At 35.0% G+C, this 26,486-nt stretch overlaps 1 protein-coding gene across 29 annotated transcripts in view; it reads right to left on the bottom strand.

Annotated features, from left to right (window-relative positions):
- trol (terribly reduced optic lobes) overlaps positions 1–15,463 on the bottom strand; it is a 344,072-nt gene extending 328,609 nt beyond the window's left edge. For 10 of the 29 annotated variants that reach the window (XR_012456002.1, XR_012456000.1, XR_012456008.1 and 7 more), the window contains exons 1-2: positions 15,156–15,463; positions 113–192 (exon numbers count right to left, since the gene is read on the bottom strand). Coding sequence is in view for 1 of the 29 variants with exons in the window: in XM_074120575.1 (XP_073976676.1) it covers positions 113–187 (75 nt within the window). In the remaining 28 variants the exon portion in view is untranslated. The remainder of the gene's footprint in view (positions 1–112; positions 193–15,155) is intronic. The other 19 variants (XR_012456006.1, XR_012456010.1, XR_012456012.1 and 16 more) reach the window with 3 other exon arrangements.
- Positions 15,464–26,486: the final 11,023 nt, after the last annotated feature.

Below are 26,486 nucleotides of genomic sequence, written 5' to 3'. Positions count from 1 at the left end.
TTCTTCGGTTAGTTAACTATTTCGCATTTCATTACCATAACATTAATTATAATCAATAACAATTAAAGTTCACAACACTAAAAACCAAAAATATTTTGAAAGTTCTACTCACATTGAAAGCTAAAGTCCGGTGATGCGACAGGACCAACAGCAGGCAGATGCCCAACAGGCATAGCGGCTCCCTCATAATACCTAAAAACATAAATAAACCAAATTATTAAAAGTAAAGTAAATTTTTTCAGGCGACCAAGTTTGGTGTCGTGGATGGAGGCGACTAGCAAACATAATTTACTGTAAATTTCTTTTATTAACCATTAAATAAAATCCAAGGGCTAAGACCGGGAATCGAACTCAGTTCCACAATAGATATTAGTTTTACAGGTCTCGCCTCTAACCGCTCGGCTATCGTGGCGCCTTCACCAAATAATTATTTATCGGAACAGTATGGAAGGGTGATGCTTTTTAAAACTTATTTTCAAACTTTTAACCGATTCAGCGCACAAATTTGGTTACATTAGATTACAGATTTAAGATTACAGATTTCAAATGATTCGACTGTCAATGTCCCTGGTGATCTTTTTTTAGAAAACGGCTCCGTCGAGTTCCTTTAAACTTATATCATTTTCATTCTAAATATCTAATTTTTCTCCAAGAAAATTGTGTTGTTTTTTTCAAGCGATTCTCAGGAAAACACAATTTTGAGAGCTCCCTTTTAACTTTTCAGAATTAGATACATTTTCGTGGCCCATAAAATATCAATCAATATTAATAAAATTGTTAGAATTTAAAATTTAAAAAACAATAGCGCAACCGTAAATCTGCTTTTCTGATTACTGTAACATTAGAGTTTTTTACACTTATTGAACAATTAATTAATTTTGAATGCTTTATTCTAAGTAATAAATAATGCTTGTATTTGAATCAATTTTCCAGAATAAGTCTGTTGGGAATTCTTAGATATCATTTGAAAACATCTTTTACAAGAAAGTGGCGCATTTAGGCCCAACTAATACATCGATAACAAAATTGATATCCAGTAAATTCAATATTAGTATAAATTAGTTCTACTGAAAGATGTAATTAGCATTGCAATAACTGGACTAATACAAATTCCTGCGGGTACACTACCAGATTCGTCCAAAAATCATCCGAATCCTAAGCCGTCTTTCCGCTAGCCTATTCTAACATAATTTGAAAGAAGTAGTACTTAGTAAGTTGATAAACGGTCCGCAAAGGACGGAGTGGGATTAAGGAAAGAGTGGAACAAGTATTGCCTGACCTAAAGGCAAACAGCAATCGGACAGCTTTGAGAGTCACAACTCTTGGCGGAAGTGGACCCTGCGGATATTCCAGCATACTAGAGATTGCTCATTTTAAAGAGGGTGTCTAAAAGGCGGATCCTCAGTAATCCAGAAGGTCTAACGAGAGGCATCTATGGATGCCTTCAAGGACTCTCCCTTCACGGGAAAATTCAGATGAGAATCCTAGAAGTACCTCTTCAGCTGCCTTAGGGATGAAGCTCTATGGCTGCCGCCTCCCTCCTCTCCATGCAGGATTTTCATACTGGGACTAAAGGGTTCGTCACAATAAGGCACTTTAGGCAGCGGTGCCTGAGTATCAGGTCCTATTCTCGACTAGATTACACTGGATTTGATATTATAGCCACTCCCTAAGCAAATAGAAATCTAAATTATTTTAATGCGCCTTTTTGAAGACTTTACAACTTAATTCAATTTCACAAAGTTCTACACCGAGCAATTCTAATTGATGTCCATAGATCCAAGTGTTGAAAATATCTCCAACCTCGTTAAATTTTAATAAAACAAAACTTAATATCAACATTTAAAAAATAAATAAATAAAATTATATAAAAATACAACTTAAAATAACTTGATAAAATTTTGCAATTCGGAGCCAAAAAAATATCGTGTATTCCAAGAACTAACATCGCAAAATGTTTTAAATATCATATCGGAAGTAAAAAGCATAACTTATAAATACAAATACAGATCCGCAAACACAATGCATTGAGCCGAACAGAAGTTGATGGAAATTAGTAAGCGGTCCGGAGATAGTCATATGCAAGGGAACTAATGGCCAAAATATGTATCGGACGGCGTGGCTCGCACTAGAGATACAGTACCACTTAAAGCGCTCGCAGAATTTTGATTTATAAAAAAACTTTTTGCTCTTGCTCTAAAACGTTTAATTAAGCAGTTTAATTAATTCAATGAAATATAAAAATAAATAACAGATCAGAAGGCGAAGTGGTGGAAATACTAAAATTTATAAACAAAAAAGAATTAAAAAAAATTATATTTATATACATATAATCGATCATATATTGTGCCTACTCTTTACCGGATATGTGGAAAAATAAGGATTTAAAAGAGGCATAATTAAAAATGTAAATCACATAGATAATAATTATTTATTGACATAATTTTTGTAGGCTCACAATGTGCGACTATAATTTGACCACTCCAATTTCAGGTGATTATGTTCAAGGTATAAATATGATCTACACTGTTCGCTGGCTGGAAGTAACTGTCCATCTTCTTGATCCATCATTACGTTGATGTGGTGATGGCATGGAAAACTATTTCAAAGTTTCTACACACAAGTGTGGCTTGTCCTCTTCTTACCGAAGGCCGATCAAGCGGGCTTCTTGGGTGGTTGCTGAGCAAGCACTGGGCGGTCACATGTCTTTAGTGGATGTTCCCCTCCTGTGGCTCTTGGTTCTCTTAGACTGGAGAGGTAGTTACTTATGGAAAACCTGCTTTTCAAAGAGGGGACTACGTTCTTAATTACAAAATAAGGGGACTATTCATTTTTTAAATACAAATGAATTTCCAAAAAATGAGTTCAGAATTTTTGCAAAAAGCAACAAAAGCATTTTATTGAATTTGTAATTGTCACTAGCTAATTTGGCAAGCTAACAATTCAAGAGTTTAACAAAATACGTTTTTGTCGTCTTGATCAGCTTCTTCTGCAGAATATTAACCTGCCGGTGGGACATTGTTCCTAAGTGCCGTTCCTACCAGTTTCTAGTAGAACTTCTCCACCTCTTCAACTCCTTCCAAATCTTTCTTGATATCCTTCTAATCGTTATCAGTGACTGCTTGGAATATACTCCCTTCAGGTTTCAGATCTTCTTCTTCTTGCGGTCATACATTTCAAACAAAATGTCTTCTTTTCAAGCTACTGTAACTTTGTGCTTCTGTTTTTAATTCTCCATGTTTTTTTCTCTACCGCTCTCTTCTTCATCTTGAACCTTGTATGTTTTTGTAATGCTTACAATTTTTTATTCCATTCTCTTTTCATTTCTCTGCTGAGATGCCACAAATATACTCCACTAAGAAGAAATCATCAGAAATTCTTCAGTTTATTGTACCGTACCTTCAATTGATCCCATTTAGTGAACATTTTTGCTGACATTAGTAAAAAGTTTGCATCGTTTTTTATCAGCAGTTAGCGTGGCACTATTTATTTACCTTGGGCAATCAGTCTTTTCTTAAAATTTCATCTAAATCATGAGTCCATTTCTCCATCAAACAATTTTTAAAAAAAATTAAAATAACATAAATAACAAAAATTTATACTTCAGTACTTTGCAGATTTTATAATAACTTTTCAATCCGGTCAATCTCTTTTTATATCGGTGCAGTCCCCGAGATTGAATCCATACAAATTAACTGGGCAGTCACAATTCAAGTTCAATATTTAAACAACGCAACTAAAATTCTCTAACTTACATTTAATTTTTTACTTTAAATAAAAGAGTTATCGTGGCAAGTTCAGAGCCAGAGAGAGATATTAAGCAACCACTGCTGGAAAGTCCCGTTGAGTTGTACGTAAACCATGTGATTACAAAAAGAGTTACACGGAAAATTTACTTTTTATATAAAATAAATGGTATTGATATAAAGAACACCACCTCTAAGGGCAACTGTTGAAGGCTGTGATCCATTTCTGAACGTTCTCTTGTTTATTTTCAGCCGGCCGGAGATGAAATGGAGACGACATTCAGAGAGTTTCCTCTGTGAACCTTTGAGGACAACACTTGTTTCAGGTCAAAAACAAGGGAACGATTGGACTCTGTGTCTTTCTTTTTTGCACAACCCTTTTAACTTATTTGATTTTATTTTTAACCTTGTTTTTATTTCTATTTTTTTGTGATTCCTTATTTATCTTTCACTTCTTTTGCTTGAAAGAGTGATCGCATTGAGTGATTTCAAAATTAACAAAAAAGACAAATTTTTTTTTCTAATGATTATTAGACTTATTTGTCGGAAAGAGTAAGACTTGCGAGTGGGAGCAAAATAAACTTAACACTATTTCATATAAATGTTCAAGCGTTTCTTATTTGCTATGAGATGGGGCTCTATGCTGTAGCTCACACCCTGAAACTAGCCTGCAGGAACATACGCTACAGTATGTTATCAGTGCTAACTGATAACAATAATATTTAAAAAGTGAAAAGATTATCTCATAAGCATATAGTTTTAATGATTTGTAATTAAATGTTAGAGATGAAAATAAAGAAGTAAACGAAATAGATGTTAAAGACGGGTGTAAATGCGAAGTAGAGACGATTTAAAGCAGTTCAAAGAAGTTTGGGAGTTCCAACTTAAACAATAAAAACATAAACATTCCTTCACCCACTTATACAGTTATGGGCTCATGTTTGCAACATATAAATATTATCATTCCATTATTATTAATATTATACTGTATTTAATTTAGGGCGCGTCAACATCTGCGTTATCCGCATCACTGGACATCGTTGTCTGTAAGAAGCTCCCTAGAAAGAGAAAGTCTAAGCCAGCAGTTCCCGGGACTCTGCTTGGCAATCCCCTGCGCTACCCCTTCAGTGTATTATGAATTTCTGAGTCCCAACAGTGACAATTGTGGGTGCCTCTAAAGATCTTTTAGGGCACAGTATATTTGGTTTTATTAGGTCACTCCCTTTCCGATCTATAAATAATGGAGGCGTACATAAGACCATAAGTTTAAGATCTCTCTCTTAAACGGAAGGCCACTTTAAAGTTGATGAGATCCTGCTAAGAACGGGAAGTATATGATACAATACAAAATTCTACAAGGCGAATAGAATTTATATGTAAATAGATTATTACTTATGCGACGTACTCATTTTTTAAAAGTTCACAGTTTATTTTGGTAGAAGCGCCCAAGTTTAGCGAAGGTAGCGTAACATAGAAAAGAATCTGACGTTTAGCCGCCATTAGCTGGAGGATAGTTCCGCATCATTAGGTAAGTAAAACTGTTCACCACACTCCCTGAGGGAGCTGCGCCAAGGGGTCACGACTTAGTATTCCTCAACATCGGCAAATTGCTTTGCTTAAGCCTTTCAGTCAACTACCAATACACCTTTGCATTTCTTCTCTAAAAGGAAAATTGTATTATTATTATTTGTATTATTGTGAGTGCTTCATTATTGAACACTTGGAAGTGAACAATTGATTGAATTAGTTCTGAAGTTAGTAAATTGTTATTCTAGACCGAAGCATTATCAACCTCCAAGAGAGAATATTTGGGCCTCACTCTGAAGCGCCATTTGTGACCGATTCTGTTCAGAAAGAGGTGTTTTCTGTGCCGTAAGCTAAAGGAGATACACTGCTAGGGATCCACAAACTGATCCTTATCGTAGTGTTCCCCTGGACAAATTCTCTGTAAGCAGACCAACCATACAAGACCACTCTATACCTGAGACTTGGGTATCCTTTAATATTGCACCACTTTATCTAGCAGATGAGAGGTGAGCAAAGGTAATCATTCTAAAAATATCCGGCAAGGGGGTGGAAGGTGCATCAGGGAGTTAATTCCTGACGGCCGGCGTTCCTCTCTTCCTGATACTCCTTTAATGAGACTGCGCCATTACTAGCTGAGGGATATAGGCTTCCAAGAAACTTCTTCTGAGATACTTTTAATCTGGGAGATATATTATAAGAATATGCGAGAACGCTATTTTGAGGGTAGAGATATATTGGTGCATGAATTAGTTATCCTCACTTCAAGATTCCTTCTGTTCTCAAAATTTCCCTCAGGAGCCAGGTTAATCAGTCATATCATCAGGGCAAGTTCTACGAACTTATAGACTTCAATATGGTTGCAAAAATAAATGAATAAAATGTGTCATTGCTCCATTGCAATTAGGCGTCGATCTTTACGGAAAAGTCTCAAAGGCCTACTTCTGAGAAAAGTGCTGAGCTGTTGGTTAATTATGGTCAGCCAGTACCGTTCGGTCATGGCCATCAAGGCTAATCTCTTGTTACGGCGCGAGAGAAAGTAAATTAAAAAGAAAAAAAATGGACAAAAGCTAAGATTTTTCTGTATTGAAAATAAAAATCTTGCGATCAATTTTTACAAAGAAAAAAGTGGACGAAGTGGGGACTGAAAACGGAAATACCATCACAATAGAAAATGATCTTCCTCTAGAAAACTGTGACCGGAAATAAAAAAAATAAAAAGGAGAAACTGGTGAGAAGGGCCTGAGCTGTTCTCCTTATCATAACCTTCCTGGGCTCCTGTGTGTGTCCTTTTCTTCCTTTATTCCTGTTTCCCTAACACGCTGAAATGGAGCTCCTTTCAATTGTAACTGTTTGATGTATGGTTTACATAGAGGAGCCAAACTTCTTTTCTTTGCACCTGTTTTATTATTCACTATGATCAATTCTGTGGTTTTTATTCAATTCCTTGAACTGTTCTATACCAAATAAACTTTTTCAATCGAATTTAAACTTAAGATTAAATCAGTTTTTACTCTCCGCAGGAAGGCTAATTATCCTCAGAGCTTGTACACTTAATTCCAAGTTCAAATGCTTGAAACTTTGATGGTGAGTTATAGATAGTTGTTGTGAAGAAGGCTGTAAAAGCTGATAAAGAAAGGCACAGTCTGAGTGAGCTATGTGTTCCTCCCTCAGAAGTTACTGTGCAGGAATCATGCTCGTCTTCAACTGGATGAAAGTGGAAGAGTCTCTTTTTGCTACGGACCTAATGCGGTGTTAGCGTCAAGTATACATCCAGAGGATGGATTCTAGCAGTGCATTACGGATCACCACGGGAGAGTTGGTTTGATGGATCTACTCATATATTAGCGACAGCGAACAGAAGGAACAGCTGGAGGTTACAGCCACCAGCTTCAAGACCTGGCTGCAGCTATTAGATCGCTTTGTGCTCACTCACAAACCGTCATTTTCTCTCTCTCTTGAGGACCAGTTATTCCTTGATTCATTCAGCATGACAGCTTTTTTTTGCTACTGGAAAAGTGTGAGTAGTTTCCTTAAACATGTGGCAAGCGCGTTGGCTTCTTTCCTAATGCAACAGGTCGGTTATTTGCGTAGATATTTGCCCAAAATCGACGTAGCGTCAAGCTCTTGTCGCCTGCTTTGCTACCAATTGATTAGAGATGACAGGAAATCACTCAATCTTTGCCCGACATTCTCTGATGTAGCCATCTCGATGAATAAAGTGAATCCACCGGTCAAGTCAGTTTGTACTGGGCTGCTCGTGCACACGTGGCTTGAATGCCGCAGAACGGGCGAACAATATACCTCTGGCAATGAAGAATCATCCGATCTAGGAAAGCAAGGAACTCTAAAACCTCATCTTGATCTTTTTTTCGGAAGGGTTAGAGTGGACTGTTGTTTAATAAAGTTTAAGATAGCATTTACCTTTCAAACAAGCTTCAAGCGACAGAAGAAAGGAAATAGATAAGAGTTGAAGCAGAATGATATCCGAGTGCCAGGCACGTCCTAACCTAGCTGTAAGACTTCTCACTCTTCCGCCTGACTTTGGTGGTGGTATTTCTCCTCCATGCCTTAAATTCTCGACGAACACATGGCTAGAAGAATAATTTAGCTGCGTGCATTAGGGTGTCGTACTAGACCTTTAGTCCACCTTCACTGTTCAGTTCTCATCCAATCAGAGTTTGTAGTTCTCTTCAAAGACAATTTAGACCCGTCCAGGTCAAAAATCCCCTGGCCATTAATTTATGACTATTGACAGAAAGACGTTTTGAAAGAATTCTATGATTGAAGGTAGGTTAGCTGCTGGAGTTCCGTAATAATTACGACGGAAGTGTAGTGTTTACGCCATATATTTTTATTTCTTATTACTTTTTGTTTTTGACAGTAAGTATCTCAATATCTCAGAACCTCAATGATTTTAATTTTTAAATAAAATTATCAGAGATGTTTTGACATCTCATTAAAAATGGATAAAGAGAACAAAATGCTGTAAAAAAAATAGGGTCAACTAGAAATGGTCTAAGAATAGAGGTAGAAATAGTAATTAAAAGAAATTGGGTCAAACTCAATTTTGACCCTATCTTCCTGTTTTTACTGATATTTGTTCTCTTTCTAGAAATATGTGGTACTGTATTTAAACAAAGAAAGTCAAATTTATTTATTTATTCAATTGATATCACTTGCACTCAGGTTGCACTAGCTAGATTGTAAACAGAGTAAAAATGAAATCAAATTAAGGGCGTCCTGATAGTTCTACTATGGCTCCCAAGATCCCTAATGTTAAGCGCTTTTACACCTCAATGTTCTTACCTGATCAATTCCTTCTTCTTTCTTAACTATTTTCACCTTTATTAAAAATTTGCCCATTTTTATTTTTGTACAACCTGAATCAATCGAAACCAGAAATATTACAATACACAAGAAGTACTTACCTACTCTATCCTCACCGGGCTATGTCGCCAATTATAACTGCTCCCTGGCACACATAGAACGTCTTTATGGAGATGTTTATAGTAGATTATTTGTTCGTTTAAGATATTATTATGTTTGGCCATTTTTTATAAATTTTGTACGCAGTAACCTATAAATGCCGTTTGTTTTCAGCGTGTTTACTTTACCAAAAATATAAGTAGAGTTCGAAGCTTAAAAATTCATCTCAATTTTCACGCCGGATCTTTACTTTAGTCAAACATCTCTAATTAAAGATTTTACTGAAAATATCCGTTCAATAAAAATTCAAAATCTGAGGTTAATCAATTAGTTAGCATCTTGAGAATATGTAGAGGAAGTGACGTAAGAGATCGGCGCACAATTTTATGCTCAGTTTTTTAGTTTTTAAATAACGATTAACTTTAAATCTAGTAACATATTTTTAATGAGTTAACATAAATAGAAGGAACAGTGCAGAAGTCGGCCAAATGCAGACGGCTTGCAGTTATTGTAAAAATTGTGAACACAGTCTGTGCTCTGCACCAACCTTGCACACGTTTATAACTCTTTAATTTTCATTCTTGGTTTTATGAGCGAAACGCCCATCGAGAGCCGTCCATATGTGAGTGTATCTGCACACATGTGTTCAGCTGCGAACTCCTGCAGTTACTTGGCCGGCTGCAAACGCCTCCTGTACTTGGCTCTTCTCTTAGTCAACAATTCTCACGTTATCCACTGTATTTATTTAATTATAATTAATCATTTCTTAATCGTATACAATTTCATTTAATCACGCGTTTTCAATAATAATAAATTAGTACTCTTTTTTAAATATTTATTTATTTTTTCTTCTTTCTTTTCAGGCGCATCTACAGCTTTATTATAGTTAAAAACCACTTTGTATTTCATTGAGACAAACAGATTGGCCATTATTCTGATCACTTAAGCACTTTCTCTTCTTTGGTTATGGAGAACATTTGTAAGTTACAATATTGAATGGTACAACAAGAGAAAATGTTTGGTACCAGATTTTTAAATTCATTTTTCTGAGAAATGCGAACGGTCGCAGATTCAAAAAAAGTGGTCCCATTGAGTATTGCTATTAGTCCTTGGGTAGTGAAACCCTACACCATCCAAAGAGACACCCTAAAGCAACATAAGTCGAATCAACAACAAAACTCCCGATCAGGAGATTCTTAGCTGTCGAACTAACTAAAAGAAGGTTCCGCTTGATTAGGGGCGCTAAAGACCTCAGCAGACGATGCGCCGTTTAAAAAGAAGTAATAATAAAAAATAAGTAATTTAGCTGAGAGAAATAGAACAAACTCTTATCACAGGTTCCGACCAAATATCCTAAATCTAACCTCATTCGTCTAAATGAATCAGATCGAAATAGTGTTTCCTTCTCTATCTTACAAACCTTTCAAAGGAGATTTAAATTCCTTTCATTCATATTAATATTTTAAAAAAAATGTATATTCTAAATTTACAGCTATAAAAATTGGGTGAGATTTAGTCGTTTAAAGTTTTTATCGCGACATTTTTTTTCATGTAAAGAGACGAACAATATACTTTTTTATACATTATAATACTTAACGACAAATATTTCCTTAGGCCAGCATATTTTTTCATTTTATCATGCGATACGTTTAGACACACTTGTGTCAGCACTTCATAAACTTACAGACAACTTTCTTGCTAGTTTAATTTGTGTTCAAATAATGATTCAATTTATTCCATCTGTACTTTACTTTATTAGGTATTTGTAATTAATACTGATTAATTTTTATTTTCGCTCAGTGAATGGCAGTGTGTCTATTGTGTCTGTAATTTTATCTCATGCAAATTCTTCTAGCTATTTAAGAAAAAATAATGGCCTTTTGTACTGTCAGCATTAAAGAAAAATGCACGGCTTCAATCTTGATTGTTCGAAAACTAGATTTACCCTTTAATATGGATCACAAGAGATAAGAGGAAGTGTCTATAAAATGTTCGATATAGAGTTTCCATCGGACGTTTTTGTGGCATTCTGGACCCGAAAATCTGGTTTTGGAAGTAGGTCTTTATAAGTTTGTAGTATATTATCAAATTTATTAACCCAATAATTCGATTAAAATTTAGTGTTCAATTTTCAATTGCTCATGAGTGATAATAAGTGTTATGGCACAAACAGATTCGTGCAGTATCTGCCAAATTCTGCAAATCTACAATCAAGTGGACACATAAAACAATACATATATGTTACCCTGAATTCGCCAGGGTCACCCTAATCGGAGAGCAAAATCCCTCTCCAGGAAGTTGATTTTACTGGGCAGATTTTCTCAGCTCTCTGTCTCGAAAACGGCTGCAATTTGGTCCAAATTCGAACTCACTACCATATAAGTTCACAAATCTGACATATTGCGTTTTCGTAGAGCAAACTGTGTATTTAAATTAATCCAATAAAAGCGAAATGATTCATCAGAAGGTTTTTTATCGCAATGGCCAGAGCATGCCATAGAGTTCTTGGACCAATTTTATATCGATAAGTTTCGGATAGCAGCCCCTTAACAGGAGCTTCTGGTTACTCTTTTCTCCGACATCACCTCTTAATAAGCTGCTGCTAAGGGCACTAGAGAAATAAATAAAAGACATATTCATTTCAATAGTATCATTGTTAACAAATTGTAAATATGTTCCACAGCCCTGAAGATGACCTAGTCCCTGAGGTCGAAAGCTCGGCAAAATAAATTTTACTCGACTGAAATGGCATTTATTTTTTCATCCTATTGAAACTATAAATCAGTCACCAAAAAGAATGAACAACAATAAATAAAAGACATTCTCTTTTGTGTTGTTTGGGAGAAATAGCATAGATCAGTTTTGAGTAAATCTCGAAAGGAAAATCCAGTCAGGGAAGTGCAGTCCCGGTTGAAGAACTTCCTTTAAAAACTCTGGATTTCAGCATCAAATTGGATACTCCATAAGGAGAATAAGGACATCAAACTGATCCTTTAAAGACGTAGCCAATTCTCACTCCTAGAAGTGCATAAAGAATGTGCTAAGGTTCAAGAACATTATTGGAGCCACTTTCAACGGGAAAAAAAATTGTTCACCAAAATACTAAATTAGAGATTTTCGTCTCGTAAGTTACAACTACTTCTCTCGGAGGCTCCAAAACAAAATGTGAAGAATTCCTGCAATTTTCCAATTCTACGTTAGTTTCTTCACTCACCCGCAGGGACCAATTTGCCAACACTTGTTCCTCGCACTCTGGCTCCCCTAATCAAATATCTTCAGTAGTTTAATTTTACTATCACTTACATGTAGCAAGAAGTATTTGCGATAATGTTAAATGTTCGTCGTAATTTGGTATTAAAGAAAACACATAATTTGTACGTAAAAGAGAATCTAGAGTTTTTGGATGGGACAAGAATATGGGTAACGTCTGCTGGCTGTAAAAGTAGCTCCTAGTTCGGTGTTCCGTTTTGATTTCTAATTGTCTCTTAGTATTTCGCCAGGTCGGCAAAAAGAGTCAACCGTATGTGCTGGATTTTGAATTTTATCTTTATCAAACTGTTTATTGCTCTTCAAAAAAGGCCAGTCACTTACATTAGAAACTAAAGAAAATTTATTTATTTTTTGGTGAGTTCGTTGAGAACCCATTAACGTTCTTCTTAAACAAATTGTCCCTCAGAGGCCATCTGTACACCATCAAGAACTTTAAAAAACAATGTTGAACTTCTAATTTAGGGAAATTATCGGCTAACTGAAGATAGGATTTAAAACAAAAAGATCTTTGAGCTTTTTTAAAAAAAGTTTGAGTCTATTTTATGTTAAAGTTTCTAACGACATTCTGATTGTTGCACTAAAAAGGTGAAATCGAGAAAGTAGAATCATCGCTAAGAGATGATTTTCATAAATAGTCGCCAACTGAGAGAAGGGAGGTGTCAAAGAGTGCACTCCTATTAACCTGATGCAAATAGGCGAAAATCTACTGAACAAAAGAACTAAAATTCACGGATTAGCAAAATTTGTCCTTAATGGCAACGAAAAGGGACTTCAAAGTGTGTTATTAAAAATGATAACAATAAAAAACGAAAAGGAGGGTAAATTAATGAATTAACAGTAAGAAATATAATTAAATTTCATAACTAATGCACCAGAAATAATTTTTTTTCTAAATCGCACATCGCCCTTTGCGTAGTAGCGGTTATTTTATGATAGTACGTCGTACAGACTAATTATAAAAATCTCAGATTTAGTTAGTGCTTTGGAATTACTTTTGCAAGATTGCAAGTAACTCTGTATCTAGAATGATGACGTGGAAATTTCCAATGGTTACACCTTTGTTTATGGAGTTCTTTGTTTGTAATTTCCTATCCCAATTTTCTTGTAAAGTTGGCAAGTTTTTAATAGTTCCACTTGAAAAGTTCTTTCGATAATCCTATTATATTAGTTAGGTTTGTACGAATTGCTACAAAATAATAATAATAATAATAATAATAATAAACAAGAGCAAGTTAAAAAAAACAAAACTATATGTAGGTAGATCATCAAAGATAAATTATTTAATGAAGAAAGATAGTTTTTAACGTAAAGAGATAACCAACTCCTGTCAGAATCTGGAGCGAAATTCACCCTTGACTTGCTCTTACCGCAATTAGCGGAATGAATTTTCTTAAAATTTATTCCAAATATTATGTAAGCTTTAGGACGCAAGCTTAACTGTTTCAAATAGAAGTAAAGCTCCTACAAAATGGTATCCAACATTCCACGTTTAAGGATACTCATTGAAGACGATTATTATATTATTAAGACATGAAAATTTGAAACAAATTACTCAGTGTAACTTCCTGGCCAAATCTCTCTCTGCTGCATACTCAGTAGACTCTAAGTATATCCGCTCAACACTATTATCCATTTTTTAGTTACGGTGTTCTCACAACAGACCCTTCTGTAAGGAGATTTCAAAGGGTTATTTCCGGTGACACCTTCCCCTTAACCATCTCCTTGTCCGTAAGAGAAATATAAACACCAAAGCGGTGACAAAGCGCTTAAAAATTAAGAAATAATAATTTCAATACAAACGATATCCACACAAGCAGCACGCTTTTGAAATTATTAAACGAGTTCAAGTCTCGAGCGAAATTGGAGTATTGAATAAATTTTTGAACCTATTTAACACCTGTACAAATAACGTACATTACTATTTATAAGAAGGCTTAGCGTGATCACTCGCACGACTTCCACTAATGGAGGTTCTAATTTACAACATTTTCTCCATTTCTATTTTCAGAAAATATTTCATTCTCACTGCTAGTAAGTTAATTTGTAAACCTGTACATTGTACTGAAACTACACATAAGAGAAGTCTAACCCTTCACCTCACCTAAACTATTTTCAAACAAAAATTTCTGTTTATAAATCTGTAAAAAATTGGAATGACAAGTTCTAGGAAAGTGAAAAATTCTAGTTAACAACCCTGATATGGTTAACTAAGTTACAGTTGTACGCATTAGTGCTACCTTAATAATCTAATGTTTCCGGCGACGTTTTCATCACGTACAGTTAACAAGTTTTAGGAACTCAGGAAATATCAAAAAAGGATACCTCTTCCTGATAGTATTAAGTTGCAAGACATAGTAAAACTAATAATTGAAGCTTTTGAAAATTAATAAGGAAATTGGTTAAAACAGAAGAAAACTAACTTCCTCTTACCCCTAGTTTTTGCAATCATTTATGGATTTCCGTTAGCCGGAAATACAAGTTAGAAGGCTCATGGAATATATAAAGGTTTTTTTACTAATTGGCATAGGGCATATGTGTGATTAGAAAATATAACTTTTAAAAAAAAACCCTTCGTTCAAATATTTTGAAGTCGATGCCATTATGGGTCGCGATAGCCGGACAACCGGACGCATTACTGACAATTAATTGATGTTTTTCTCAAGTTTTTCTCGAAATAATTTTTTGCTAGGTATACTCATTGCACAGACGAAAATCTTTGATCTTTTCCGCTCCAACATTCTTTCAGGAATATTGCTTTTAAGGCAGAAAGGGATGGATGAGTGTCAGGTAATAATCGCTGTAATGTGCCATTTCAGGATAGTGATGCCTCATTATTTCCTGTTTAATACTAATTATAAATTTTAAAAAACTTATTGAAATTCCACACTTTTACTAAAATTTACTAAAAAGAAAATCAGATGACCAATTTTCAAGAATGACCATTTTCTACGAATACATTTTGAGTTTTGAACGATTTGTTTCGTACGAATTCCAAGTTTTAAGGTAAGTTCGTGAGGTATGCTTAGGTTAAGAGGAAGTCTTGGGAGTTATCGTGCCAAATTATTTGGAATAAGAGGGCGATTAAAAAAATTTTTTTTAATGAAAAAGTGGTATGTTGAAGACAAAAAAAATTGAATAATTTAAAAACTTTATTAAAAAAGAAAAATAATAAAATGATTTACTTACTTGTTAGGTGAATCTCATGTATATCGGATATTGGCGATTACCAAAAGAAATGAACGGTGTTTTTTGTTTTGATAGTCGAGGGTAACGTGATAATGCTAACGGCTCGGCGAGATGTGGCAGACTGGGGCCAGTCTGACTCTGTGAAAGAGGGCCGGTAGAAAAGAAAACGCCGGGACGCAGCCTGAGTGAACTGGACTCTCTCCTCTCGAGCGCTGTTAACACTAGCACACCAGCGTCGTCTCTACTGGTCTCTGTTCGTTGTGTAGCTGCGGAGAGACACACTCGACACACTCGTACTGTTACTCACTTCTTCGGTTTAATATCGTGTGTGTACGCACTGCCGCTGTAGGTGTATGTGTGTCTGGCTATCCCCACTCTTTTTCCCCAACACTACTTTTTGAAACCAACAATAACCTTCCCATTACATAGCCCCGCGCGCGCGGTTTGTACGGTAAACAACCGCGCCCAATTCTCACATTATGTACGTACCCCCCGCCGCAGGGTTAAATTCTAGTCATTATCCATAAAAACCAATTTAATTAGGTCTTTAACGAAGAACTAAAAATCTAGCCTAACCCCTCACACGAATCTTCTCATCGCAATTCGCTTTATTAAATTTTCTTCAACTTGGAATTTTCTAAAAAATAAATAATTGGCTTCAACATTAGACTTATATTGTCTGAATGATGTTAATGTTGCAGCTCACATTCTGTTAATGTCATTTTTCTCTGACCAAGTTTCAAGCCAAAGTTTTCGGTCTTAATATTAACTTGTCTAGTTCTCGATGATTCTCTAGAATTACAGAATATTTTTTGTAAATTTTGCCCAACAGTCGCGCTTCCCATGGACCATTATTCCACCAATCTTGACTTTTGGGAACCCATTTTATACTCAAACAAGTGGGTGTTTGAGCGTACAGTCTACTGAAATGGCACTTGAGAAGAGGCTTAACTCCTCTTTCAAAGGAGGCCGCTAAAAAGTATTTTCTTGGGTACAGTTTTTCAAATGAAAGTTATGATGTTTACAATAGGGTGCCAAGTTTGGAGAAAATCGTAAGAAGCGTTTCCGGGAAAATTTATTTTTAAAGAACGGAGAAAAAAATCGATGCAATAACGGGGAACTCTCCGGTAGGCCGAGTTTTCAGCTCAATCCTCGACTTCCACCTTCAGTTTGAGAGCAATGATTGTGGTGGAGAAGGCTGCCAGAGTGAGGAGAGATATTAATGGCAGATGAGTCTCATTGCTGCCTGAGAAATTCTAGGGCCAAGATGGAAAGCATGAGTGGGAAAAGCTTCTGGTTCGAAGCACTAGGAGACGAGTCCATAAATGCAATCACGATTCTAGCCGGGTTCATGATAACGAACTCAATAGGTATCGTTCACTTATCGTTCATCCCGAACAGAGAGGCTTAGAAGCTATTGTCAGTGTCAGAGAGATACTGATGAGTCCAAGTCAGTGGAAGGAGTGTGAGCCGGCGGCTGAGGGACAAAGAAAGGCTTAACATCTGAGGTAAGCTGTTTAGCCTAGTTATAGCCTTCAAGTAAGGAATAATTCCAATCACTCCATCATCTTGTATGGCCAGTTGGCATTTTAGCCTATATTTATCCTACTGTAGCCTGCACAAGGCTACGGACCGCTTGCAGATCCTGGCGAGACATGGAAAGAGGTTCCTTGTCTGAGGCATACCACGTGACCCAAGAGATATCTCAATAGGTTTTAACTACCTCTCTTTTCTTTGTATTGAAAAATTCCTCGTAAGTGCTTTCTACTAGAGTTCCCAATGAAAACTTCACAAAAAGATTACTCAAAACATTAGACAATGAAATTGTTCTGTCTGTTGCAGACATGACGTGACTCTTTCAGTTACATCTCTGCTATTCGTCTTGGCAAAAATGCATCTTCTACGTTTATTATATTAACATCAGAGATCAGATGATGTAAATTCAAACGGTAAGTAGTTTCTTCACAAGCTGCAATAGCAGAAAGGAGGGGAAATCATGAGTTTAAAATATCAATGATATAATCTCTTTTTTTCTATTTAAAGTCTCTATTGTAAGGAAATCGCGTAAATATCCAAAAATATTGTTAATAAATCGGAAATGATGGCAAATAGGCAAACCATCAAGTATGAGTAGAGGCAAATGGTAAACGCTGCCTACCTGCGGCATACCACGAAACATTGCATATGGCAGAATCTATTGTGCGTGGACCATTGAAGGTGCGACTAGTTATGGCACCTAAAGAGACCCAAAATACCTGTTTACCTTAGCAGTAACCAGAAGGTTATTCTGCGTAGATTTAAGCACAGTTTGTTTGATATATTTGAACAATTCTCTGCAAGCAAAAAGTTCCATCACTTACAAACAGCAGTTAGCTTTGAATCCCAATTATTTATCTAATTCTTATTATTAATGAATTAGCTTCTAGCAGATATGGTAGCCGAGCGATTTGAAGACAAATATTTATTGTAGGAATTGAGATATTATATATTGTAAAGTTGGAAGTATTCTTTAATTTAACCCAATTTCATAGATTTCTGAGCATTAGAAATGGAAATATTAAATTTCGAAATTTCCATGAAATGTAAAATGGATAAATTTGAATATTCTGTAGCTCCTAAACTACAGAATATTGATTCCTATGGATCCTAGATTTTAATAACCCTGAGATTGAAATTTTGCTCAAATTTAGCGTTAGAAGTAGCTGTTAATGTGTAAAATTTCTAGTATTCTGCACATTTGGGATATAGATATTACAACTTAAATTCGACTGTGTGTTGGTTAAATTTCAAACTCTTTTAGCTCCGTTGACATGGGTCGATATTTCTCTTGAATTTAGTGCAAGAAATATTTTTTAATAGAGTTAAATTTTGTATAGTTTTGAACATGAGTAATATAGATATTACATTGTTGGGTTGTAGAGATAAGGAAAATAGAGCCGTGGGGTTGGTATAGTGAGTTGGACAGAAAGAACACTGCCCTGAACAGAATGCGTGCATCAGCTCGAAGTGGAAGAAATTAGATGATATCTATAACATTGGATGTGCACAGTAGTGTGTTTGTATTTTGGTAAACACTGATTATGATGCAAGATAGAGATTAACATGATGTTAAATTCGATACGCATTCCAGAAACGGACTTTACCTCCCGGATCCACGGTCGTACCGAAATTAGTATTAATTAAATAATTCAAATTATAATAACTGATATTTACAAATAACTAAAGCTGATTTAATCTCTTTCCAGTCTTTCAGCGTTTTAGATCCAAGGCTTAGAAGTACTTAAGCGAGCTTTGTACTACAATGCCTTGGGTTTTCAACGCGCAAGTTGACTCTTTTGATATTGTCATGACCTTGCTTTGGGTGAACACACGGGTTCTAAGGACAAGACAAAACTAGTTTGCCGTAAGCTTTTAATAAGAGTTAGGGGCCGTACTTAAATTACGTAACGCAATTTAAAGAGCTTTTTAATCCCTCCCCCCCCCCCCGATGTAACAGATCGTAACAAAATGTCAACCTCCCCTCCCCCCCTAGCCAAATGTACGTAATTTTTTGTTATGGAATATCGTCATTGCATAGTATTTAATTAAAATCAAACATATATTTTTTATTTATTACTTATTTAATTACATTATCACTTAGCAATGTATTTTTTCAATATCTTAAAAGGAATATAAGTTATTACATAAATTTTTTTAATAAAGTAACTCAAAATATTTTTCTCTTATAACTATTCATATATATTATTTTTTCTTGACGTATTAATTTGTTAAAATTTTGCAAAATATAAATACGTTTACAACTTGATAATATCGTTTTCAACTTGAGTAGTTGATTTTAGCTACATAATATCATCAGTCCATGGAGTGTTAAGCCAGTCTCCAATATTTTTAACTACTGGTATGCAATCCTTACTGTCCAGTATTGAATTATTTTCGAGTAGAATATAATCATCATTAACACTTTCTATGTCAATCCATTCTGTCTCTTCGCTGAATGGTGATTCCAATTGACAAAGTAGTTCTCTACCTCTACGAGCAATAACGCGTCGTGGTCGAATTCTTGAAGTTTCAAGCGGTTCTCCACGAGGATGGACGTCTTTTCGATGTTTTAGAGCACCTTTTTTAGATGAAGTATAAAATCCACAGAATTTACATACTCTGCTAGCAAGATCAGCCTGAACAGAGGGGCAATAAAAATCATAGGGCAGGATCGAAAATTGTGCTGATTCTGGTTTCATATTTAATGATAAACGTAAGAGGAGAGGAGCAAACTTGAACTCTGTTTTATCATTAGGTGGTGGTATCTTCAGGCCTGAATCAGACATTTCCAAGGGATATGGAGGTGGCAAATGCCCGTCAGGAAGTAATAACTTCAAATTACTCCTAAACTTTGAGCAGCATTCAGATCTTTCACACTTTATAATTTGTAAACAATACTGACTTTCAAAGACATGTCTACAATACCATTTGGAGTCAGGAAGATCCGCAGAAAGTCCTGAATTATTTGGTAGAGAAGAGATATATTCCGCATGCACCGAGTATCCGTCAATTTCCATGCGATTCCACACCTCACAAAGAACATTTCCTGCGTGTTCAAAATTTTTTATTTCTAATTCATTATCAATGGTATTTCCTTGATCATTTAAATGAGGTAAAATAAGACCAGAAAGTTCCCTGCTCAATGGTGCCATTCTTCTTTCAACTCGGTTAAATGCGCTTCTACCTGGAGCGTTAGTAAAAATAAACAGAGCATCCAAATCATGATCCGTAAAGTGCTTAATCCCTTGAGCAATAACTTTCTCATACCTAGGGTTTTCATCTGGCCCACCATCTACTGACAACATCCAGATAGGTTTAGGAATGCCATTTTTATTCTTTATAATTATCTGAAAACTATCGAGATCCAACAGTCGTTCGAGATCATTAGCATGAGTAGCTGCAGTCGAAGAGCTGTGTTTACCACTCCTGATAGCAATATACGTAGGTCCTGAATAAGAAACATCTTTTATTTCTCCTTGGCCATGTTGTTTGATAACAATACCAGCATAAACTGATGGAATCAATTTATGTCCACCAGCAATTACCCAGTCATGGTCAGGAAGACTTACTCTATATTGTAAATGCATTAAAAGTGGAGCTTGAGCTTTAGCTGCTGTTTTTCCTATTGGTACTCGCGCTTTATCGTCTTGTGAGATGAATGCAACTTGATCAGGTCCAAGAATTGAAGCCAAACATTCTAAACTTCTGATCGTCGCCATACAGAAGTTCTGATCAACATGGCTCTTGTGTAAATCAGCTTGAGGTCGTGAAAGTTTTACAGGAACAGTCACCACATGACGTTTTCCTTCGAGAGAGCATGAGTTTCGTGGTAGCAAACGGAGATAAGTAGCAGTTCGCGATAAATTGAAACCAGCTTCCGAAAGTTGCTCCCGCAATTGGTCAAGAGTTTTACAAGCTCTAATTGTCTCAGAACGACGTCGAACATCTGCAGATGCGTTATGAGACGCAATTTCCACAATCGACTTTAAGATTTCAGGCTGATCAACTTCTATTCTTGGGCGTCCTGGCTGTTCTCTAATTTTCAAAATTTGTGCGTAAATAATATTTGTATTTTCACTACAAATCAACTTTAACCGAGCGTTGCGTTCATTTCTGAATGCTTGTTGTCTTTCTGCATTCTGTTGTAGAGTCTTTAACTTCGATTTTTCGCTCTCTAAATCCAACCTTAATTTTTTAATATTACGACAATTTTCGTCATCACCAAAACCTGCATCACGTTTCCCTACTTCAAAATTGAGTTGACTTTCACATTCTTGAATTTTTAATCGTATCGTATCTTGAGCCGGGGTTGTAATTTTCCGTTTCTTTGTACCTATCATTAAAAAATAATTTATTGATGAGTCAGTTACAATTTTTCGTGACAAATATTTATAGCATAGGAAACTCGACAATCTATTCTCATATAATATATAACGAGATATCGAAAGTATATATAATAAAATAATTTTACCAGTCGTAATAGAAAGAACTTCATTGTTATTAGAAGTCACTTGAGAACTCGAAACATTGAGACTCGAAACTGAAGGTAGCGAAGAACAAGATATAGCTTGTGTTGAACAGACAGAATTTGAGCCTGACTTCTACAGTGAGAAAATAATTTAATTACAATGGTTATAGTAAAGAAGAAAAATTCATAGCAAAATTTTACTAAACATATAAAAACTATCATTAATTATATTTAAAATAATCAAGTAAAAAACAAACCTTTAAAAAAAATAAAATATTTTCAGATTTTTTTTGCATAAATAAAGAGGTGTATTCTTTAATCTGTGCTTTGGCTTTTTCAGCAATTTCAAGTTTTGTGTTGCAAGACTCTTTCAACTCTTTCCATATTTTATTAAGATTAATTTGAGCTTGCTGTGCTGATATCTCTCGATGACTTTTTTTATATGCATCGAATAATTTTTGATATACTTTATTGATATCAGGATTCATTATATCAATAATAATTATTATTTTCGTACACTCTGAATCAAAATATATTCGTTCAAAGACCACCAACTGTAAGGTTATAAACTCACAAGCTCACTTTTTTACCGACCTTATAAACTTGTACCATAAGTTAAATGATATAATACCAATAACTACCGTATAGCGCTAGTTTCAAGATGTATGAAGGTTGGCTATAGTAGAATTTGGCGCGAAAAATATCGTTAGTATTTTTCCATTAATGACCAAAAAATTATAGATTCAATTGGAAAAATTACGTACAAGCATTAAAAAAACCCCTCCCCCGAACCATAACGAATGGTAACAATCGAGCCTTACCCCCCTCCCCCCTTGCGTTCGTTACGTAATTTAAGTACGGCCCCTTACTGATGAACTCTTTCGTTTACTGATTTGTTGACCAGAGTACTGATTTTTCGCGCTTTTCAGGGCTTGTTAACTTAGTGAAACTAGCCACCAGAATGAACTTAGCTTATGCGAGCTGAATAACTGAATCACAGCCTGAATAATATAGCACCATGAAACCTTGAAACGATTTGGTAGGCCCTGTTGGATAATTCATTGTTGAAGTGAAGGACTCTTCCGTTTTATATTCATTATTCAAACGTAAATAATCTAAGATTGTAGAAACCTCTTAGAGGAAGCAAGCGAAAAGAGTTTAACACAAGGAAAGAAGCTCTAACTTTGTGAAACAATCTCTTTCTATCTATAGTGAGGAGGTTTCACTTTAACCCCTTTCTGTCAGAGGAGAAGGGGTTTAGACAGTGGGAAGACTATTTATATCACCGTCATTTCGATCATCCACGCGTACTTAATTTGGTTATCATTTATTATAGTTAGTTGTGAGGAGAGACGTTCAAGCCTAGAGACTAAAACATAAATCCTGTCTCGAATTGAGCCAGGTAGCTTCATAGCTAGCGAACAAATCCAACAGTAACTTTTTTGAGATATAGTCAAAGTTGTTCCATCGTCAATGTAAATTGTAAAACTATTTATTCTCTAAATTTTACCTAGAAGTTCACTTTTTTCAAAAATGATACAAATATTTATTGTAGATTTATTAGTTTGTAATCGCTATTCGAAGTTTAGACCAAATCGTAAGAGTTTTTTTTATTAAGGTTATCTTAAAATACTAAAGAAGTCAATTCAGCAAAGTGTACTTTAGTACGGTTGATATTTGTCTAATATGGAAATTTCGCCCCATATTTAATTCTTATTAATATTTCGCAGGTGGCAAGACGGGTAACCACTTCCTCTTCCATAACTGCTTTATTGAATTTTTTGTTTTTTGTTTCAAACAAAAGTTAATTATATAAAGATAAGCGTCAGAGCATGAGAAATCTTGAAAAAACATCATGGTGTTAAAAAACTCATATTAAAGTACCATTTGAACAGACAGATTTATGGATAGAAACTTTAAAGATGAATGTAATGTAAGTCAATAGCAAAAGTTTCAAGTTCGATAAGAATATTTCAGTGAGTAAAACTTTTGTCTCTATAGACCGCAATTAATTGATGCAAACATTATCAACTATGTCTTAAGTTTGCAGTATGATTGGGGTTCTTTAAGAAGTGACTAGTAGCCTATGGAAAACATTTTTTAGTGATATTTTTAACATGTGGTTCACTTGTTGCCTTTACTTTTGTCTCCTTTAATGTCTTGAACTTTAGTTTGCTGCATTTAGTTAATGTACAAAAACTCGTCTTTCACAAATTTGCTAAAAGTTTTGGCACGATTTTATGCCCTCATCCCTGGCATACTAGATATTTGATGTTACTTCATGAGAGAGTATGAGTTTTGTGGAGTTTGCACGCTGTTACAATCAGGTGACATTAATGGGCTCTTCATGCTGTATTCTTAATTGAGTTTTGATTATGTAATTATACATTTAACATGTTGTTTCCGACTGCTTTATTACCCACTGAGCTCAATTCGTTGAAAATCTGTTATCTCTAACAACTTCTTTTTGCTATTTTTCTTCGTTGTCTAGGCCTAATGTTGTATTGAACCGACAAAATAGTATAGATTAATGTTAAGCAGTATTTCCTTTGTTAAAGTTCAGTAATCAATTTCTTTCCCCGAAGCAAGTGGGCCTTTTAAAAAAATTCTTGAGCGATGACAGTTTCACATCTTAAAATTATAAATATTTTGTTGAAAAAAATTGGCTATATCATATCGTTAAAAGCTTTCTCACTTTTGCAGACAAGCCGTTTAATTTTAAGCAGTAGTGCGGCGCTAACCACCAAAACAAAGTTCACGACTAACTAACTGCATTGGTGCGTTGGCGGTACAATGTTGTATCAATGGATCACCCAGCTAAGTGTACTCTGCTGCTATCTATCCACAGCTTGTAGAATTGAAGACAACCTGGCGAGCATCCAACGGAACTATGATAACAGATTAAAATGTCTTCATTGGACTTACAAATAAATATTTGTTCATAATTATAAATAGAAGCAAGGACTGCAAGTTTTTCAGGACATCAAAGCGACAAGAAATAATGTATCAGATTCTTGTGACCTTTTAAATGCTTTATGATCAGAAAATTATAATTCTTCAAAGCGCTTTATTTTCAAATGTTTTATAAAATGTTTTTGTTTTGATGTAATTTGTATAATAAGTGCTGAAGTGAGCACTTTCTTGATGAAGTAGTCCCAAGGACTACAAAACCCTCTTGAAAGTGGGATGTTGTCAAACGAGTTACATTAATTTTAAGATTTTGAATAAAGTTTAATATATAAAAACATTAAGATCCTTTCAAGTAACATAAACAAAATAAAGATTCAATTATCTATCCCCAGTGATCGTACGCTTCTATGTTAGAAATTTGAGTAATCATGAACACCTCAGCGGGTGAAGTTGATCGACTACTAGAGGTGCCTCCTACGTAATTTAAACAGTCAACAGTGCACCAACCTGAATGGGTTAGACCGTTTCAGGAAGTAGGAGTTTAACCGCGTTCAAAACTCTGAAGGTGCTCAGAGCAAGTGTAGGAGCCTATTGGAGGCAATCCCTCCACTACACTTGGAAACTGTGGGCCAATTCTCCACATCCCCGAAATCAAACAGATTACAAGAAACAACCTCCAAACCGCAAGGTAGATGAGGTGGGAACTAAGTAACTATGAACACCCACCTCAATATTCATTTTTGTTCTGAAGTTTCTAAATCTTGTTCCACTAATAACGAAGTCTTCACACCCTTATCCTAACGCAGAAAATCTTTTCACTATTACACTTACATCGGATCCACAAAGACGGTTGAGACGCGATTGGTTTCACTAGCGTATCAAATTTGAATGAAGAATATTCGCTGCAATTAGATGCTTTAAGAGTACCAGTTGCCAACAGTTTGCTTGTGGGTAAGCTAAACCCAAATAGTTGCTCATACCAATACACCTGCATACTAAGTATTTATTTGACTGGGAATTCCAGCAGGTTAGTCAAGATCCCTACAGAAGAGGCGAGTCGATCCCCCTTAAATAAGATACAATTGAACGACAAAAATCTCACAAACGAAAGTACCACTTTACTGAAATAAACGTACAAATTTAAATAGATTTACATCTTCTTTATTTGGATGGATTTGTAATTTTCTGGAAAATAGCAAAAAATCTCTGATGTCACAAATAATCTAGTAAAAAAGTTAGATTTAATTGTAATAAATGGCTTATTTAGTTTAGATTTATTTATTTATTTTTATTAATTATGAGCAGTTAAAACAATATAATAATACATTAAAAACAAAATTGTAATATTGCTTTTGAGAAGCTTGCTATTTAGGGGTGCACTTTTCTAACTATTATTTCAAGTAATATAAATTTAAGATAATACATTTTACAGAGCAGTACAAACCCTACAGTTGATTTTGATAAATTTTAGAAGATTTAAGTAAATATAAATTAACTTTGCTTGTAGTTAATGATAAAATATAAATATTGAAAGTTTAGTTAGTTATTAAGATTTTCACTAGATAGCATAAGTTTCTATATTTTTTAGTTTTTTTTTTCACATTTATCAGATCCATTAATTTTTCACAATTTTATTTTAACCCAATGAAAGCATTATTATCCTCTGATTCTCCTACTCAGTAAAATAAAGTATTACGATCGAAATTTGGGACAGTAATTATTCTCTGGATTATTATTTCACCAGAAATAACATGGTTTGTGTACCTACTAATTATGATATTTTGGTTTGTATGGCCTCTCTCTCTCTTACTGGATGTGAAATGGAAAGATATTACAAAAAAGAATTTAAGTAAGGTTTTCCGGTTTAAAAATAACCATGTGATCAACACGTGCTCTTTGCTTTTTTATGTTATTCTTACCATTAATTGTTCAGAATGCCCCGTCAAAAATACTGGAGTTGGATTCCCGGTCTAGGTCTTGGATTTTATTTAATGATTTATATGAGAGATTTATAGTAATGTATGCTTGCTAGTCGCCTACGTTCATGACAGCTAATGTGGTAGTTGGACGTAGAGCTCGCCTGAAAAACTAGGTATTACTTAAAGATGTCACCAAACTAAATCTTTAACCATATCAAGAAGTATGTATGAATGTATGTAACATGTTAATACATAAAAAATGTCCTCCATTGGAAACTCCAATATGGCCTTAATATATTTCTTGGGACTTGTAGATATAAACATTCCGGGAGAGGAAGATTTCAAGTGAGTAAGCTTTTCCATGAATTACTCCGATTTGCGGAAAAATCCGTTCGGCAATCCCTGGGTATTGCTGATGTATTAACGCTTAATTCAGTTAACGGATCTATAAAAGTTTCCGCCGTTTCCAGAAATGTTTTTAATGCACACTTTCAT

This window comes from Rhodnius prolixus, unplaced genomic scaffold (assembly GCF_049639745.1).
Source record: "Rhodnius prolixus isolate KJV_2025 unplaced genomic scaffold, Rpr scaffold_2, whole genome shotgun sequence".
Lineage (NCBI taxonomy): Eukaryota > Metazoa > Arthropoda > Insecta > Hemiptera > Reduviidae > Rhodnius > Rhodnius prolixus.
Note: the sequence above shows the minus strand (reverse complement) of the source record. Positions and strands in the feature narration are given on the sequence as shown.